Source organism: Gallus gallus, chromosome 1 (assembly GCF_016699485.2).
Source record: "Gallus gallus isolate bGalGal1 chromosome 1, bGalGal1.mat.broiler.GRCg7b, whole genome shotgun sequence".
Lineage (NCBI taxonomy): Eukaryota > Metazoa > Chordata > Aves > Galliformes > Phasianidae > Gallus > Gallus gallus.
In genome coordinates, this window is record NC_052532.1 from 48,036,692 (window position 1) to 48,055,350 (window position 18,659).

Here is an 18,659-nt window from a genome sequence, read left to right on the forward strand (position 1 = left end):
GTGTCTCTTTCTTTCCTGGAGTATGGCTCCTGATACTTCAGAGTTTGGCAGTGAGGTGTATGTGGCATTCACTTCTCATACTTAACACTTCCCCTGGCAACTGTTAGCGTCCACCAGAGGAGATGCAGGAGCCTCATGTCCCACTGGCTGGGCAAGTGCATGGGAGCATCTGTGGGACCCAGCATGCAGGGAAGTGCAGGGTATCCCTCTACACAGTGGGTGCAGCTGAGATGCCCAACGCTGTGTGTGAGGGCACACCAGCAGCAGCACTGGTGAGCCTGTCCAAAGCCGATGCCTGTGCAGCAGGGAGGCCCAGGGCTTTCTCCCAGCCAAACAGTTATCTCAGGAGCTGGAAGCCTTGCCCCGGCCAGCTGCTCCTTTCCCACTGCATGGGTGTGATTGCAAGCCCCAGAAGCAGCTGACGTGTCGCTTGACAAGGAGAGCTGTGGAGCAAGGTGGCATGGTGAAGAAAAGGCAAGCGGGCACCATGGACACCTCTGTCTTCCCATGTCTCTTTGTTATCCTCCTAGCTGGGAGCTCCCCATCAGGCTGTGCTGAAGACAACAGCTCTGCATCCCACAGTAAGTGAGCCTTCCCTCCTCCTCCTCACCCAGGGTGTGCTATGCAAGCTGTGCATCGAGCTGGTGGGAAAGATGATGGCGGGGAGCACGTAAGGGGTGAGATGCTCACATGGGTATGTGTGGGAGCCTCAGAGCTGCTCTTCTGTACCCTCGGTCCAATTCTGACCTTTCCTCTCCAGAAACGGAGGGAGGTGCAGAGAAACTTGTCCTGTTGAATGACATCGCAGATGTGGAAGCCTTCATCAGTGGTGCAGAGGTGGCGGTCGTTGGGTTCTTCCAGGTGCGTTGGCAGCAGCTCCCCTCTGCCAGGTGGGAGCCCTATCCCTGGTGGGGCAGCAGGGCTGGATGGGGCCCTTCATATACCTTCATGCAGTGGCTCCTGCTATAGGGAGATGCTGGGTTTGTAATAGACTTGAAGGCATGAAGTGAGGGATGCATAGTGTGGGAAATGGAGCAAGGGGGCGATGTGAAGCTGTTGGTGGCAGCTTGGGGTGGGAGAAAGAAATGCTGCAGGGAAAGGAAAAGGGGAATGTGGGTGGCAGAGAAACTGAGTGCAGTGGCATGAGATGAGTGGGAACATTGGCTGTTGGCTTTAGTCATTGGTGGCACGGCGAGGCACTGCCTGCGTGACAGGGCTGGGGAGGTTGGGACTCAGGAAGCAGTGATGGTGGGGATCCTGTCTGAGAGAATTTGGGCTTAAGCTCGTTTTCCTCTTAGGGAGAACAGTGGCACGGTCCCTCTGGCTGCTTTGTTCCCCAGAGTTGATACCCTCGAGGTCTCTGCCTCTCCATGACCAAATCCAATTGAAATCAGGTGACAGAGTGACTGATAGGCACATGTGTCACTTGCCCCTTTTTCCTGTTACTTGAACTCTGTGCTGGACTGCATACACTGCTCATGCCTTTTGCCAGAGAAGACATAATCCTTCTAAAACTAACTCCCTTCTCCCTTCCTCCCCTTGACCTGGTCCTAGGGCTGGAGGGCAGACTAGGGAAGGGTTATGCAGGTGGGGTAAGGCAACGACATCTTGCAGCACGCTGCAGAGCGAAGACTGATGCTTCTGTAGCAGCAAGTATGTGAATGCTGGAGGCCTTTGCCCCAGGGCCTTGCTAAACACTGATCACAGAGCACTAGCTGCCTGGGGCTGGGGCCTGCAGGCATACAGAGCTCCTTAGGGACCTCTCTGGCAGCAAGGTAGCCCTACAAGCGAGAGAGGCTCCGGTGTCTCCTTTCCCTGGGCAGCTGGCTGGGGTTGTGGCAGGGCCAGGACCTCCTGTGGGCAGAGCCTCGTCCCGCCACCTTCGCCACCCTCCCACAGCATAGTTGCATTTACCAGTCAGCAGAGTGCTGGGTCTAGGCAGCACAGGGTGCAAGGGCAGGGAGGGCTCAGTGTGCCGTCCTGCAGCGTGGGGACAGTCCCGGCTGCCAGGAGCACAGAGCAGCAGCCAGCAGCCTGGCATGCGTTCAGTGTGTGAAGCACAGCAGGGCTGTGTTTAAGCTGCAGATAAGGACCCGTGAGTGCCATGAGGCCTCGTCTTGGCCCTCTGCCCAAGAGTATATTCATCCGAATAATGCCCGAGTTCTCTGCTCGCCATAAATCATTTCCCTGCTGCAGCCTTTCAGCTCACTGCAGCACGCAGCTCAGCAAGCTGTGCCTGTAACGAGCTGGGAACTGCAGGCCACGATGGAAAAACAGCGTGCTGCCCCGTGTGCTGTGTGAGAATGGGGCCTGCTCGGCCAGATCAAACCCATCCTTCATAGGAATGCTCCAAAACAAAGCAAGTTCCCACACCATGCCTTAATGCAATCACCACAGCCATGTCGACGCGCTGGCATTTCCAAAACAGGTCACAAGAACTGTTTTCCTTTCAATGAAGAAGGAATTTTGTTTTCTGTTCTCTCTGGGCTCGCAAACAGCTGAGCTGACAGTTCGAAACGAAAAGAAAAACAAAACAGCTTCCAAGCAGAGACTGTTTTGAGAATTTGAGTCTAAAAAGTAGCAAAAATACGTCCCTCAGAAGAGAAGTTGGGAGTGGGAATAGGAAGGCATGCGTTAATGCAGCCTCAGGATCTGCATACCAGATACGGTAAGCCCAAGGTATTTAACAATCGGAACAATCCAGAACCAAGAGACTGTCTTAAAAATGATCTATGCGTATAACTCATCTAGCACGCACGTCTGTACGCGTATATATATGTAAGGGTTACATGTGGGTTCTGACTTTCTCCCCTCCTTTCTGAGAGCTCCAGGGCTTCACATCACCGCAGCGTGCGCAGGGGTCGCACTGCAGCCCCGCGGCTCCCTGCGCGGGGAGGAAGACGAGGAGGAAGCAGCTGCGGGAAATGGCGGAGCGAGGCGCCCCGCGGGCGGCTCCCGGGGCGGCCGGCAGGTGTCGCCTTTACGCCGGCGGGGCGCTGCTCTGACCGCCCTCTCCCCCTGTGCCCGCAGGAGCCGGAGAGCCCCGAGGTGTCGCAGCTCCGCCTGGTGGCCGCGCGGATCCCGGAGGTGCCCTTCGCGCTCAGCAGCAGCTCCGCGGTGCGGGAGCACTACGGCGTGACGGAGGCCACCCTCACGCTGTTCCGCAGGGTGCGTGCGCGGCGGGGACAAAGAATGGGGGCTGTGTTCTGAGCGGCTCGCACGGAGCGCACTGTGACTTGGATAGGGTTCCCGTGGCTTTGGAAAGGCTCCTGAGGCACGTGGAAGGCATCTCCCGGCTGCGTTGCAGTGAATCAACACAGCAGGATGGAAATCACATCTTGCCAAGCTCGCTTCGGGCAGGCAAAGCTGGCTCCATGCATGCCCAAGTTTTCCATCGGGGCTGAAAGCAGAGGCGGAGCGGGGCTCTGCGGCGACAGATGCCGTGCCACCAAATGAAATCCCCAGCAGTAGATCCCTCTTAAGTGTAACGCTGTGGTTTGATGAGCTATTCTTTGGGCACGGGCCCATTAATAATCATAGAATCATCACAGAATCGTTATGGTTGGAAAATACCACTAAGATCATGCAGTCCAACTGTCAGCCCATCCCCACCGTGCCCACTGACCGTGTCCTCAGTGCCACATCCACACGGCTCTTGAACACCTCCAGGACGGTGACTCCACCACCTCTCTGAGCCGCCTGTGCCACTGCAGCACCGCTCTTTCAAGGGCAGTGTGCCCTTGTCGCCAAGATGACCAGTGGTATCCTGGGGTGCATTAAGAAGAGCATGGCCAACAGGTCAAGGGATCCTCCCCTCTACTCTGCCTTGGTGAGGTCATATTTGGTATACTGTGCCCAGTTCTGGGCTCCCCAGTTCAAAAAAGACAGGGATCTCCTAGAAGGAGTCCAGCTGAGCACCATAAAGATGATGAAGGGCCTGGAGCATCTCCCATATGAGGAGAGGTTGAGTAACCTGGGTCTGTTCAGCCTGGGGAAAAGAAGGCCAAGGGGGTATCTGATCAATGTTTACAAATATCTGACGGGAGGTAGGAGGCAAATGGATTAGGTCAGGCTCTTCTTAGTGGTGTGTAGTGATAGGACATGGAGTAATGGCCTAAAACTTGAACATAGGAAGTTCCATACAAACACGTGGAACAACTTCTTTATGGTAAGGGTGACAGGTCACTGGAATGGGTTGCCCAGAGAGGTTGTGGAGTTTCCTTCTATGGAGATATTCAAGATCCATCTGGATGTCTACCTGTGTTACCTACTGTAGGGAACATCCTTTAGCAGAGGGGCTGGTCTCAGTGATCTCTTGAGGTCCCTTTCAACTCCTGAAGTTCTGTGATTCTGTGATTCTGTAATTCTGAGAAGAAATTTTTCCTAATATCCAACCTGAATCTCCCCTGGAACAACTTGAGGTCATCACCTCTCATCCTATTGCTGTTACCCAGGAGAAGAGGCTGACTCCCATCTTGCTACAACCTCTTTTCAGGTCGTTGTAGAGAGCAATAAGATCTGAGCCTCCTCTTCTCCAGACTGAACAACCCCAGCTCCTTCAGCCACTCCCCATTAGACTTGAGCTCCAGACCCCTTCACAGCTCCGTTGCCCTTCTCTGGATGTACTCCAGGTCCTCCATGTCTTTCTTGTAATGAGGAGTCTAAAACTAAACACAGCACTCGAGGTACCACTTTGCAGTTTCTGAGGGATGGATGCTGTGCAAGTTCAAATAATTTTGACTGCAGCCGTAGCTGTCTTGCTCTGAAACTGAAGGTATTTGAATTGAAGCCCATTTCTTCCCATTCTTTCTCATCCTTTCCGGCACCATGTTTACCACTGGTCTAATCCAAATAGTGCAAGGAGAATGATCTGAGAGTGAGCAATAAGTAGACAAGTGCTTTCCTTTAACTTTTTATTTGCCATGCACAGATCATAGATTCATAGAATCACCAAGGTTGGAAAAGACCTCCAAGATCCTTCAGTCCAACCATCCACCCACCACCGATATTTCCCCACTAAACCACGCCCCTTAGTACAACATCTAAATGTTTTCTTGAACACCTCCAGGAGTGGTGACTCCATCACTCTCCTAGGCAGCCCATTCCAGTGCATGACCACTCTTCCAAGAATAAATGTTTCCTAACATCCAACCTGAATCTACCCTGGTGCAGTGTTGCAATTAATTGCAAATTGAAGTAACACCCATCTCAGTTTTGGTTCTTAGGCGTGATGATTTTCTTCCAGAAACACTGAAAAGATCCTTTGTTTTTGCTCTGTGGCAGATAGTGAGGATGACTGCATTGGGATAGTGTTTGATAAAAGAAAGTTTGGATTGTTGGAATTTGTATTCTATGGAAACTTCACGGTTCAATTTTTACAGCTGAGTTCTTAGTTAATAAGGAAGAAAGTCAAGAAACAGACAGTAGCTAGATTCAAATGAGGTTGGCAATTCTTTTGCCTAGTTTTCTTAAATTTAACTTATTTTTCTGAAATTAAAGTTATTCAGACACATTATTTTTCCTTTTATTCTGAACACTGTGTAGGAGTAAGGAGTCAGAGCTAAGAAATAAAAGTAAAAAGAACTGAGATGGGAACTTAGAATCAAATACTCATTTGAAGAATACAAAGACGGGTGACCAGGATAGCAGTGAATCAGAGGCATAAACTCATCCTTCCTTGTTTTTGCACAGTGTGAAACACACATAGTGCTTAGAAATTTGTAATTACAGTAGTAGGATGGTCTACTGTCAACTGCTGAAACTTCTTTGTGTACAGTGCAGCAAAGTTAATTTATTCTATTGAAGAATCTAGCCTGACAGACCTAAAAAGGGCATAACTAACAGATGTAAATAAGCTAATTATACAGAGTGATAAAGACGTTTTGGCCAGAGCTTCAACTATTAGATGCAGACTATTTTTCAACCTTTTATTCTTGGAATCCTACATGCTGACAGCAAGTGAAGGATATTTTTACCCGTAGATGAAAAACAGGTGTTTGCAGAAATCCACTAAAGTTGAGAGAAAATTTTCTGTGCTTAGATGGGTTCCCAAAGCCTTTCTGATCTCACCCGCTCAGGTGCTGCACTGACCTGATCCCATTCACTAGAGTAGAGCCACCCTTTCATTTTATGCTGGGGCAAATCCGTGAAAGAAACCATGCTGCACTGTCTGAAAAGCATGGGTTTGGGTTTCCAGGCCCAACGGCCCCCTACCAGATCAAAGACCTTGCTAATGACCACAGGAAAGCAAAAAAGTTTGTTAGATGTCTGCACACCGCTGGAAAAGCTAACACAAGTGTTTTCAGAGGTTGTACAGATGCAGAGGATAAAATCCAAGGTGTGCATGTGGCCATTTCCTCAGCTCTGAGAACCTCATTCAACGCGAGCATGAAAAGTCTTCAAATCCCAAACTTTGATCCCAGTGGTTGTTGCAGCCTCGCATGCCCATGGCTCAACTCCTTCATCTCCTGCAGTGGCACTGTACAGCAACCATGCCCTGTTGGCTGGTTTAGCCTTGATGTTTGGCTGCTCTTTTTTTTCCTGTTTACCAAGTCAAGCAAACCTCAATAAAATTACATCTTGGAGGTGAGAGGGGGTGAGTGTGGGGAGATGTGTGGCAGGACGGATTTTCCTCTAAAGCTAAAATGTGCTGTGCTTGATTTTTTTTTTTCTTCTGTACTGGAAAAAAATCCTCTTTTTATTGGAGAGATTTCCTGCTTGCACAATGTTTCCAGGAAATCCATACAGGTCCATGCCAATGTTTATTGCTTGTAGAAGAAATAGAATAAGCAGATGAAGATTTTAAAGAGGAATATAAAGCCAAAATCAATGTAAGGAATTAGGCTATGTTAAGGATCTCTTAAGCCCACAACACGTAGATTATTTTACTGGCTAATCTTCCCTGTCTCCAGTGCAGTAGGAGAAGATAATGATAGGGACGTCTTGTCCTCAGTGATTTCTCATATGCCAGGAGTTTGCCTTGTCCTTGGGAGACTGAGGAAGGGTGGAAGATCCCTACGTCGAAGTGCATGCAGATCTCTGTAGGTCTAATGGCTCTTGACCTCCAGAAAGGGGGATTTCATTCTGGAAAGAAAGACAAAGATGGTGTCCCGGGGGGTGGGTGTCTCCGTGGGTGAGTGCCATCAGCAGCTCTGAAGGTAATAAGGAGGGCACAGCTGTGACCAGAGGTATCTTTGCATGTCTTCAGGCAGACAAAGACCGGAGAGACCTGAATATGGAGAGCGAAGAAATCGATGCTGATAAGATGAGTCGTTTCATTCGAATAAACGAGCTCCGCCTGGTGACAGAGTACAACCCTACGGTAATTAGCAGCTCCTCACTGCCCTCACCCCAGCACCCGGCCTCCTCCATACGAGCCTCCTCTGGCTCAAGTGTTTATGCATGAGGATGTGTGCAGGGGTTGCCACAGTGGTGTAGATGAGTTGGGGGAAGCCGTGCATATCTTTGCTGCTGCCGAATGGCGTGGGAGCAGACATTGCACTGGAGTAGACATGTGGGGTGGAGAGATGATAGGAGGCAGTTCTTCTGATCTCCCAGTAGATTTGAGGCACTGATGGGCAAAGAACTGCATTTCTTACCACTCCTGCTACTTCTTCCTTTGGGCATTTGTCATGTTGTACCATGCCTGCAGATCTTGCTCAGCCAGGATCCCCTCTCTGTGGCTGAGAAACCTCAAGAAACATGGAAACCCAAGCGACCTGCTCCTAGGAGCAGGCTTTTCTTCACACAGAAACGTGAGCTCAGTATATGTCTAGCTTTGTCAAAGCATATTCAAAAGCTGGTAGGAAACTTCTCAAACAAAAATTTTCCCACCCCCTCCATCCTTCACCCCATTATTTGTCAACTCAAAAAAAAAAAAAAAAAAAAATCAGACGTAGGATCATAGAATCATGGAATCAGAGTCATAGAATATCCTGATCTGGAAGGGACCTGTAAGGATGCGTAAGTCCAACTCTTGGCTCCGTACAGGACCACCCGAAAATCAGACCGTATGTCTGAGAGCGCTGTCCAGATGCTTTTTGAACTTCAGCAGCTCAGGGCCGTGCCCACAGCCCTGGGCAGCCCATTCCATGCCCCCCACCCTCTGGAGCAGACCCTGTCCCTGACCCCCAACTGCCCCTCCCCTGACACAGCTCCATGCCATTCCCTCGGGCGCTGTCGCTGTCACACAGAGCAGAGCTCAGCGCTGCCCTCCACTCCCTGTGAGGAGCTGCAGCCGCCATGAGGCCTCCCCTCAGCTCCTCTGCTCTGCGCTGAGCCAACCAGGGGACCTCAGCTGCTCCTCACATGCCTTGTCCTCTAGACCTTTCATCATCTCTGTAGCCCTCCTTTGGACAACCTCTAATAGTTTTATGTCCTTTTTGTACTGAATGCTTCCATGCTGGACATCTTTAGCTTACCCATCTGTCTGGCACTTGGCCTACAAGGATTCAGGCTTCCCTGAAATGCTAGCAGTTCACTGGGATGCTTGCTGTGGGGCCAGTGGGTTTTACAAGTCCAGCTGAGTGCAAGGTTGAGACTGTCATTGCTAACAGTGTCTTCTGAATAGCTCTAGCAGTGCTGATCACGCTCAGTATAATCAAAGGAGGATGGCTTGACCAGTTTTAAAGCTGCATCTTTTCAAACAGATGCCAAATGTCAGCTAAGAGGGCTGGCACATTACCCAGTTCAGGTTCATCATGCTATTCTGGGAGACCATTTTGTTTTGGAAATGCAGCATTTTGTTTCTGGAGTAAAATACTGCAGAATCTTTTTTTCTACTTTTTTTTTTTTTTTTTTAAATAATAATTAAAACGTGGATTTGTTTTCTTCCTTCTGAGAAGGGGTATGAAAAGCATTCCAAAATCACAGAACATTTCCTAGAACAGAAAAGCTATATCCTGCCCCACTGTCCTGACAACTCTTTGAGAACAGCCCAGGAGTGACAGTGGGGACGTTCTCATTATCCTTATGAATGTCCCATCCTTCTGAATCCTTGTGGCCTTCACTGCACCTCTAAGCAATTCATCAGACTACAGCTCTCTCTCTATGAGTTTCTGCTCCACAGAGTCCCATTTGGCACCCAGACTGCCTCTCTGACCTGGAGCTCCTGAGCTTTTGAGCCACCCCTTCCAGCCTGGCTTGCAGTACATGTGGTGTTTTGTTGCTCTTTTTTTTCTTGACACTCTGGAGCCATACCAAGGTGCTGCAATTAACAGTGCCTCCTGCAGTCCAAGGCTTGAAGCCCTTCCAGCTCTGCTAACATAGCTTGTTGGGTTTTATTTTGTAAATATTTATTTCCAGTGCATATGCTGTTTATAACTGAGAATGCTGCAGGTCAGCAAAGGCTTGGATAACAGGGATCAAGCCAAGCGCTGCCAAGAGTTCCTCTCCCTGTCCCGGGGCCCTAACTGTTTCTCCCACATACTTCAGGCATTTTTAGGCAACACTTAGCTTGTGTATGTCCCAGGAAAGTGTGATGCAATCCAGCCGTGATGCTGAGCTATGCTAATCTCTTGCGAAAGTCTGTGTGGACAGATAGATCTTTGTGTGCAGCTGTGAGAGGAGCTGCTGCTCCAGCCGTGCCCCCACAGCCCCATGGCTCTTGGTGCTGCCTGGCTTTACCCTCACATCCAGCCCTATCCCTTTCCATGAGGCCTTCTGATTCTCTGTGTCCCCTCTGCTCAGCCCTGCCCCACCTGCGTGCTATAGGGAGGTTAAGGGATACAAAGAGTCTGATAAGCATTAGGGAAAGGAGAAAATCCCAGCCACCAGAAACAAGATGCTTTGTGGCGCAGACATGCACTCGCTGACCCTGTCTCTGTTACTCCTGGAGCGTGTGGAAACTTTCTCCTCCTCCGGGGAAGTGCTGGCATGGATCTCTATGGCCTGTGTGGTTTTGGATGCGTGTGGGGATGCAGCAGGTCAGCTGGAGCACAGCCCCACTCCTGTTTGGTTTGAGGGAGAGGCGCTTTGCCTGGGGAGCAGGTGGGAGGAGAGGTGGGATGAGGAGCAGTGAATGCCTGGAGGTTGCACATAGGCTTCCTGAGCACTGCCAGCCCCTGCTCCTCACAAAGGGCAATTGTGTGCTGCCTGCTCAGCCCCTGCCCAGGGCACAGCCTGCTGCAGTCCTATCCCCACTGCAGAGCTGTGGAGGTAGTCTTAACCCAACGCACTATGGGCTGCCCAGCCCCTTGGGTTGCTGAAATGGGGCTTTGGGCTCACCCTCATCCAAAACACAGTGCAATGCTGAGGAAAGGAAACAAGATGACACACCAGCTCTGGCACCACAAACCCTTCCCACTTACTTGTTCCCAATTCAGCCAGGTGCTGGATCTCAGCAATTCAGGGCATCATTACCATGGAATCATACAGTCAGAATCATTAAAGTTGGAAAAGACATCTTTGATCATCTAGCCCAACCATCCCCCTACCATCAACACTGTCCACTACGTTCCTCAGTTCCACAGCCGCATGTTTCTTGAAAACCTGCAGGGACATTGACTCCACCGCCCCCCTGGACAGCTTGTTCCAGTGCCTGACTGCTCTTTTGGAGACTTTTTTCCTAATATCCAAGCTGAACCTCCCCTGGTGCAACTTGAGGCCATGAGGCCGATCCCAGCCTTGTTACCACCTCCTTTCAGGTCATTGCAGAGAGTGATAAGGTCTCCCCTGAGTCTCCTCTTATTATTTTGAGTGTTTTCAGGCCTTCCCTCTCCAATTCCTTGCCCTTCCAGACATCAGCTTGCTCTGAACAGACAGTATCCCTGCCTGGTCACTGGTCATCCCAAGGCCATCCCAAAGCCAGTGAGGAGCCCTTGTGATCTGCAGACTCTTGACTCAGGAATAAGTGAAACCAGTAGGTTAAGTTCTTCCACAAAGTACCCAGATTAGATGCCTCCCACTTTAAAGGAAGCTGTCCTGCTTGTTAGAGTGATTTGCAAAGAAGTCGCAGCTTAGGCATAGGGGTTGATGCCCTTTGGGCACTGTATCCGATGTGCACTGAATGTCTCTTTGTCTGTGTGTGTTTCTCTCCCTGTTTGTGGTGGTCATGTTTTTGGCAGACAGCAGTAGGTGTGCTGCACAGTTCTCTCCTGCTTCACCTCCTCCTGTTCACAGACAAGAAGTCCTCAGAGCACCCTGAGCGAATGCGCAGATATCGTGAAGCAGCAGAACTCTTTGAGGGTAAGGTAAGTCCAAAGAGGAGAGTTGTGAGAGAGCAAAAAGGAAAGACGGTGATTACTTCCATGGAAATAGAGGGTATTATGTCCTGTTCTGCGCATTAGGGGAGCAATGACCAAGTAGGAGGAAAAGATGATTATTGGGATAATTAAATGGAGAAGTTGGATCCGTTTACCTTTTGCCAGTTTACCTCCAAGGGGGAATAACCTTTGTATCCTGCTTTCCCACTCTCTCAGTGGGACATTGTGTACTTCCTTGCTTCTAGGCCAGTTTTGTTCCCTTCCACTGGGAGATGACAAACAGCTGTTGCACTTCAGCCCAGCAATGGCCACATTCCACTGTCATGAGAGGTGATCTTGTACATACAGCTTGCGAGATGCCAAAGAACATTATATAAGTGACCAGACAGCGATTAATGTTGCAGTTCTTCTTAACACTTAGCTTCCTGGTTGGTTCCTGAGGAAGTGGCTATTTTAAAGGAGTTGAGGATGGGTTTTTCTGGTTTCCCACAGCAAGATGGTGAGGTAGATGGGGTCTTTCAGAGAAATTTCCTCAAGTTCCCACCCCTGTGTGAGCAGAGCTCTCCAAGCAGTAAATCTTCACATGGCCGATTCTATGGCAGCAGCTGGATTACAGGCGATTTTGATCCAGGGAACAGAGAAAGGAACTGGCAAGCAAAGAGGGATTGGAAACAACAGGCAGGCATTTAGGGCAGGGGATCAAAGCATCAGAGAAGGCTGAGATGAGTGGCAGTGGAAGGGATCTTCCTGGGAGAAATGTGGAGTTGGAAAGAATTGGGGTTTGAAAACAAGAACATCTGCATGCATCTGTGTGCAGTACTGAAGGAGGAGATTAAAATTCAAGCATATTCTCATCTTCAGTTGGAGAGGCCTCCTCAGAACCATGCACCCTCAAATGTCTCAAGATTTGTTTATGACAGGACTTCCATGGATCTTGCCATTTCTACCACCCATTGGCAAGAGAGCAGGTAGAAACCACGTATGATAGTCAAAAGGTCTCTCAAAAAGGGTTTTGTTTTGATTGACACTTGCTGATAAAAGAAAGCAATCTGAAAAATTCCAGTTGTCATGCGAGATATTTGTTACAGTGGCTCAATTATCTCTGTTCATCAGCAGCGATACTGTTAAGCATCACTGTCCTTTGCTGATGCAGCTGCAGCCAGTTTTCCACTCATATGGCATGCTTTGATCTGAGTGAAGGGGAATGATTTTCCTAGAAGTACTTCACAAAGCACTGGATAAAAAGTTGTACTGAAGTCCAGATAATGAATTACCAGCTATCCAAATCATACTGTTTTTTTTAATTCATGAAGGCAAATTTCTCCCTGAATCAGCCTAGAGAAAGTCTGCAAAAGTAAAATACAGAGCTATAAGGTGTAGGGGTTTGACTAATTATTTGTACTTTACTGCAGTGGTACTGCTGGACACCTAGATGGAGGGACTGAGAATCTACTAAGTTGTTTTTCTCACAGGATGAACATTCTGAGAAGCAAATTGTGATTCAGGCTGCCTTCTTACAAAGCAGTAAGAAAGGACTAGGGCTAGGAATGTTCGAGTCACCTGGATCTTAGATTCTAAGGAATAAGCAGAGCAATTATGCCGACCTAGAGTTATCTCCATTGCCTTTTTTTTTTTTTTTTTTGTGGCTAGCAAATTGTCTTGTCAATAAATGCAAAATTCTGGAATTTAGTTTCTTCAGAATTACCTGCGAAAAATGAATGCCCTGTAGGCTGATGGTGAAAGACTTGTTTGTGCTGCAGTTAGAGCTGCCAGTGGTTTGAAGTAAGGAACCACTGCTGTGCAGTAGAGAGGTGTTCAGGCTCCCTCTGAGCACGTACCGCTGCACAGAGCTTGCAAAGTGCTGTAAGAGTGGAGACACTGTGTGTGCCCCATCTTCTCTTCAGTGACAGCGCAGAACACTGATGTAGCCTTGAGAAGGTTCTCAAGCAGGATTTGAGGTGCTGGTTCTTTCACTCATGTCTGCTGAGGTCTGAGGGAAGAGGAGGCCTTGTCATTGTCTGCACCAGTTGGAGGAACAGTACAACCTGTTGTGTGGACTTATGGGGAGATGAAGAGAAAATGCTATTGACCCCAGAAAGTGAAGAAAGTAGATAATGAGGAGGTGATTCACCTGCCACTTCCTGAATTATGATCCCTTCCTCTTTGCTTTATGATCTTTTCATCTCTGCCTGAGACAAATCTCAGGTTTTCATCTGGAGGATTCTTCTAGATTTGATAGTGCAGTTTGAGGGCTATAAAATGCTGGAGAGGAAAATGCAACTGTTAGATGATGCTAAGTAACCAAGAGCTGACAAGAATATTAATAAGAAATGTGGTACTTTTCTAGCAGATCTTGAGAAACAATTGTGGGTGGGTAACAATGAACAGAGAGAACTCAGCACTACAGCTGCAGGAACCCACCAGTGTCCTTAGAAGGGTCCCACAGCAATCAGATATGTACTCATATGGAAAAGTACTGCCACAAATCCAAGCTTTCTACCAGAAAGGAAATGTCAGAATTAGTGTTAGTGAACCAAACTAGCATAAGCATCATCAGTTTTCTTTCTGTAGTATCGGAGTACAACATGACAATGACATTTGGTGTACCTCATGAGTGTTTGCAGAAATTTCAATAAGGTGATTCTGGGAATAATAAAAGCAGTTTCTGCTGCAACTGATATAACTTGGTTTATAATGTCAACATGATATGTGTAGTGACGTTCACAAAGTCCCTTTTAGTTTATATGTAGGGCCATTTAGAAATGAGTTCTGAGAAACTGCTGAAAGTCCTTCAAGAGTTCTTCCATGAAAAGGAAAGTACTGTGTCCTTTTTCCTGAAGACAGTAATTTATACACTTTTTATTTTGATTGGCAGATACTGATGTCTCCAAAGCTGAGAGAGAGATTATCGTTAGGGTTGCCTCTTTTTAGCCATAAACAGGAAAACATGTAAATATGGAACGTCTCTATCACTTGACAGATATCTGAAGTTGTTTTTATAGCTTTCCTTTTTTTTTCTTTTTTAGTTGGTGACTAATATTTTCTTTTTGCTTTGATTTATTAAGTAAGCTGTGAAAGAAATGACTCAGACTTCAGAGTTTGATATTTTTGCTTAGGCAGTCTCCTCAAAGACTGAAGATCACAGCTCCATAAAACTCAAGGTCAAACACTGGATACAAGGCTTGATCATCCTTCCTGTTGGTCTTCCTTGGAGAAGAAACTAAGAAACATGAAATTGGTTTCTACCATTGCAGTACTATGTTCGGTTTCACTGAATTCCTTGAACAACAACATCATTCTATATCTTAGTGTTTACCAGGAACTTCATGTTCTAAAAGCACCAGGCTAGGAATCAAGTCGTCAAGACACTGAGACAACACCAGTGTAAAAAAAATCTTTGAAAGAATTTAATGCAGATGACACTGCACAGAGAATATTACATGGTGTTTTGTTTTCTCAGAACATCGTGTGTTGGCAGGTTGTTTTGGGAGTTCCTCATGCATGCAATAGCTCCTTCACTGCCTCTAGTAGCAGGCCTTTAAATACACACACACACACACACGCACACATATGCACACACGCACATACGCACAAGCACACATGGAGATTGATACAAGATAAAACAAATTCATAGAAAATTGTTTCAGAAGGGGAAAAAAAAACCCCAGCTATTGCAGAGGATAGTTTAAAATAGAAAACAAACTTCCTGTTTTGTATGAAACTACCTAATTTCTGCCAGTGATATGAGAGTTGGCATCATAAATGGAATTTGTTTTTGTGAGTTATAGCTTTGGTAAGCAGTCTGAGCAAAGGCTTGAGGCTCATTTCAGCACCGTTGGGAGAGAACAGTCCTTCCTTCCCTTCTTAAATCTGTGTAATAGAAGTGCCTGTCACCATTTATTGAAGAGTTTATCCTAGATAACTGCCAGAGACCAGACCAAGATTTAGATGTCAGAAGTTAGGCAAAGTGAATCTTGTCTCACAGTCAGTAGGATTTTCCATGGTTACCGCATTTATTCTTTATGATTAGAGCTGGCTGGGAATCTCTAAGCAAAACAAATTCCTCATGAGAAAATGCCAGTTCCACCAGGTGGGATCTATCATGGACATGTCCATGCTCAGAAATCTGCTTGGCTTCTTGCTGCTGCAGGGATCAGGCTTCTAGTGCTCGTGGCCTCAGCACAAGTGCACTCTACAGACGGCCTCACAGCTGTCACTTGGAGACCAGTGCACCCAGCGCAGGATGCTCTATCTGTTTGCTGAAGGAGGAAGCATGCCACACTGTAGCACTTACCAGGAATTTATCACTCTTAGAAGCATGCCATTAGCACCGAAGTGTCTTCTTTTGAGTGCCAGTAAGCAGATATAACTGCTGTCTCTCCCTTATTTCTGGAAATCACTCGCAAGATGGGAAGGAACTTCAGCTGGATTTTGGCAACCTGCAGCTGTGTGAGCTCCATGCGTGTCACTAGAGATATCCAAGACAAGAACTGTGGATGATGTTATCTCAGCTGTTCTAGCTGAGGGGCCCACTGTTCTGCGTTTTAACTGTTCTCTTCTGCAAGGAAGAAAACAAGAACTAATTGGAGTTCTAACCCTCAAACTTTTTATTCTTTTATTCTTACTCTGTTCTTCATGCTGATAGATAGTTTCTTAGTTTGAGGATTTTTAACAAAGGCTGGAAGCTCAATAAAAGGAAAAATGTTGACTTACATTTATATTAGTGTTTAAAATGCTGCTCATCTGTTTTAAAGCTGGACATTTACATTAAAAAAAAATTAACAAACTTAGTATTCCAAAGTCTTTATTAAATTAAAATCTTGTTTTAATATTTGATTTATGAAAATGCTGTTGTCTAGTGAATATTCCATAGAGAAAGCCAAAACTTGATGAACAAACTGATGAAAAACGTGATAACACCTTCTGTACCATCCCTCCGAAACTGCTTCTGTCCAACACTAGCCTGTTCCAGTTTGCAAGTTAGAAGGAGAGCCCTAAAACACAAGGCTTGTTCCAGTTCCTTCCACTCCAGCTCAGAGCCCGAGGTTCAGCTCTTAGATTTGATCCTTAGATCTCTGACCCTTTGATTTATGATGCTCTCTAGTTTGGTGTTTTATCCTGCAAAAGGATGAACTTAGCACTGTGAAAGAAGATCCCCGCAACTGCAAGTGGATCTGTTATATCCAGTGAAACTGCTGTTTCTATTTATCACAGTGATTAACTGCAGTTAGTCTTACATCAGCCTACCTATCCTTCTTCCTATATGCTGCTGCTTAGGGAAGTTTCCATATCTACATACATACATACATATATATATAATAAATTTTCTTTTGTTTTTAAGAACATAATTTTAATTAAAAAAATTGAGATCATAGAATCATAGAATAGCTTGGGTTGGAAGAGACCTCAGAGATCATCAGCTCCAACCCCTGTTGTGGGCAGGGCTGCCACCTCCCAGCTCAGGCTGCCCAGGGCCCCATCCAACCTGGCCTTGAACCTCCAGGGATGGGGCACCCACAGCTCTCTGGGCAGCTGTGCCAGCGCCTCACTGTCCTCTTGGTGAAAAACTTCCCCCGACATCTAATCTAAATCTCTCCTCCTTTATTTTAAAATAGTTTCCCCATATCCTTTCATTATCTACCTGTGTAAAAAGTTGATTTGCAGAGATTATTTTTAGAGAAGAAAACAGTTTTGAACTAGCTTGAGTGTTCTTGATTGAAAAGAAGGAAAAACATGAGTCACTGACTGGGAACTGAGCTCATCATCTTCACATCACATTAATGTTATTTTTTTAAATGCCTCTTTTTCTTGTATAAATTGAGTCATACCCCTGTCTGTAGGTACATTTAATATACTAGGCTCTATAGACTACACAGCTCAAAGAGAAGATAAAATGACACATTTTAGGTAGTTGTTTGTTTCTTTGTCTTGGATGTCACCCGCTGAAGGATTCTATTTAATCAGGTCATTGATTAAGTCGTTCAACTGCTGTGCTTACTTTATGAAATGTATACATAATATTTGTATTTATTATTAACAGATAATTTAACAAAGATTTTTTTTATAAAGCTGAACATCTTATTGATAATCTTTTAGATTCTAGAATTTTAATTTTTTACCTATTCCTACTGCAACCTGTAAAGTCTCAGTTGAAATTTACGCTTGAAATCATGGGATAAATAGGCACTGTCAGTATTATGATCCTTGGCTTTCTCTTCATCTCTAAGACTACTTGAGAGTCCAGAAAAATGTAGGCATTTCTCACCAAGGGCATCTCTCCCCCAGTCTGAACTCTCCACTGAGCTCGGCTGTAGGGGCAGTGGTGTAATGCCAACAATTCCCATTTCTCAAATTATTGCATCTTCATTTTTAGTCACTCCAGAAGACCTAAATTCATCTTTTGTGTTTTGCAATCTCATGTTCTTATCCTTGCTGGTTTATACTGCCCTATGCTTCCCTCCCACATTCTTGCAGTTGAGTTTGATCTTCTGCACACCAAAATACCATTTTGCCATGCCACTCTGACTCTTGGATAGATTTAAGCATCTTATCCTGACAGCATGCAAATAGAGGAGTCAGCTTCTTCTACATGTGCCTTTGAGTTAAAAGACATCTTTGTTCTTCTTCTGTTAAGAGAACAGAATAGGAGACTGCCTTTTTAACATACTGTGGATATATTTTTAAAGAAGGGAAAAGAAGACAGTTTGAGTTGTATTGTAAATATGGATCTGATGAAATACAGAAAAACACTGCATGGAGCAGTTAGATATTGACAGAGGAAAGTGTTGGTATAACAGAGCATGTTAGGTTTTCTCTAATTCATAGAAACATTACTGTTAATCTGTGTATGATGGCTGTTTGAGGATCTGTTCTCTCAGTCTCTGCTTTGCTCATGTTTTCTCTCCTATTCATATCACAGATTCTCTTTATCCTGGTAGACATTAACTTGAAAAGCAATGAACAAGTGATGGCATACTTCAAACTGAAGAAGTCTCAGCTGCCAGCTCTGGCTATATTCCACACACCAGATGAGAAACGTGATGTGTTGCCTCTGGAGGAAGTCTCCATTGAGCGTGTGAAGGACTTCTGTAATGCTTTCTTACAAAAAATGCAAAAGGTAAGAGAGCACTTCTGTGTAGGCTACAGGATGCTAGGGTCTCATAGAAAGATGCTGTTTCTCATAGGGCCCTTAAGGAAATAACTTCAGCTCCTTGAACACATTCCCAATCTGCCACCTCCTCCTCATTTTCATTTTCACCTGAATATCAGAAAAATGTTAGATCTTGAACAGAGGCAGATATGGATGTGTTTCCAGAGCCTCTTTATTCATTGACCTCTGTCATCTTAGACTACAGCAAGAAGAGTTCATTGACCTCTGTGTGGAGGTCTCAAAGAAAGCATCTATTTTCTGAGAGCAGCAGCTGGGAGGTTGGATGGAGGATGCTTTTGGACTCTGAG

The 18,659-nt window shown here is 46.3% G+C and overlaps 1 protein-coding gene across 1 annotated transcript; it reads left to right on the plus strand.

The window, feature by feature from the left end:
• Nucleotides 1–444: 444 nt before the first annotated feature.
• On the plus strand, nucleotides 445–18,426 carry LOC107048995 (endoplasmic reticulum resident protein 27-like). The gene is made up of 6 exons (XM_025154945.2): nucleotides 445–581; nucleotides 761–861; nucleotides 3,031–3,168; nucleotides 7,208–7,321; nucleotides 11,064–11,189; nucleotides 18,121–18,426. The coding sequence occupies exons 1-6, from the start codon at nucleotides 461–463 to the stop codon at nucleotides 18,400–18,402; spliced, it is 882 nt and encodes a 293-aa protein (XP_025010713.2). The 5' UTR covers nucleotides 445–460; the 3' UTR covers nucleotides 18,403–18,426.
• Nucleotides 18,427–18,659: the final 233 nt, after the last annotated feature.

Bases quoted from the DNA above. Each gene is read 5' to 3' on its own strand.
- LOC107048995 (XM_025154945.2), top strand. From the start codon at position 461: ATGGTGAAGAAAAGGCAAGCGGGCACCATGGACACCTCTGTCTTCCCA. The intron at 862-3,030 runs GTGCGTTGGCAG...CTGTGCCCGCAG, and splicing joins CGGTCGTTGGGTTCTTCCAG to GAGCCGGAGAGCCCCGAGGT. The intron at 11,190-18,120 runs GTAAGTCCAAAG...TTCATATCACAG, and splicing joins CAGAACTCTTTGAGGGTAAG to ATTCTCTTTATCCTGGTAGA.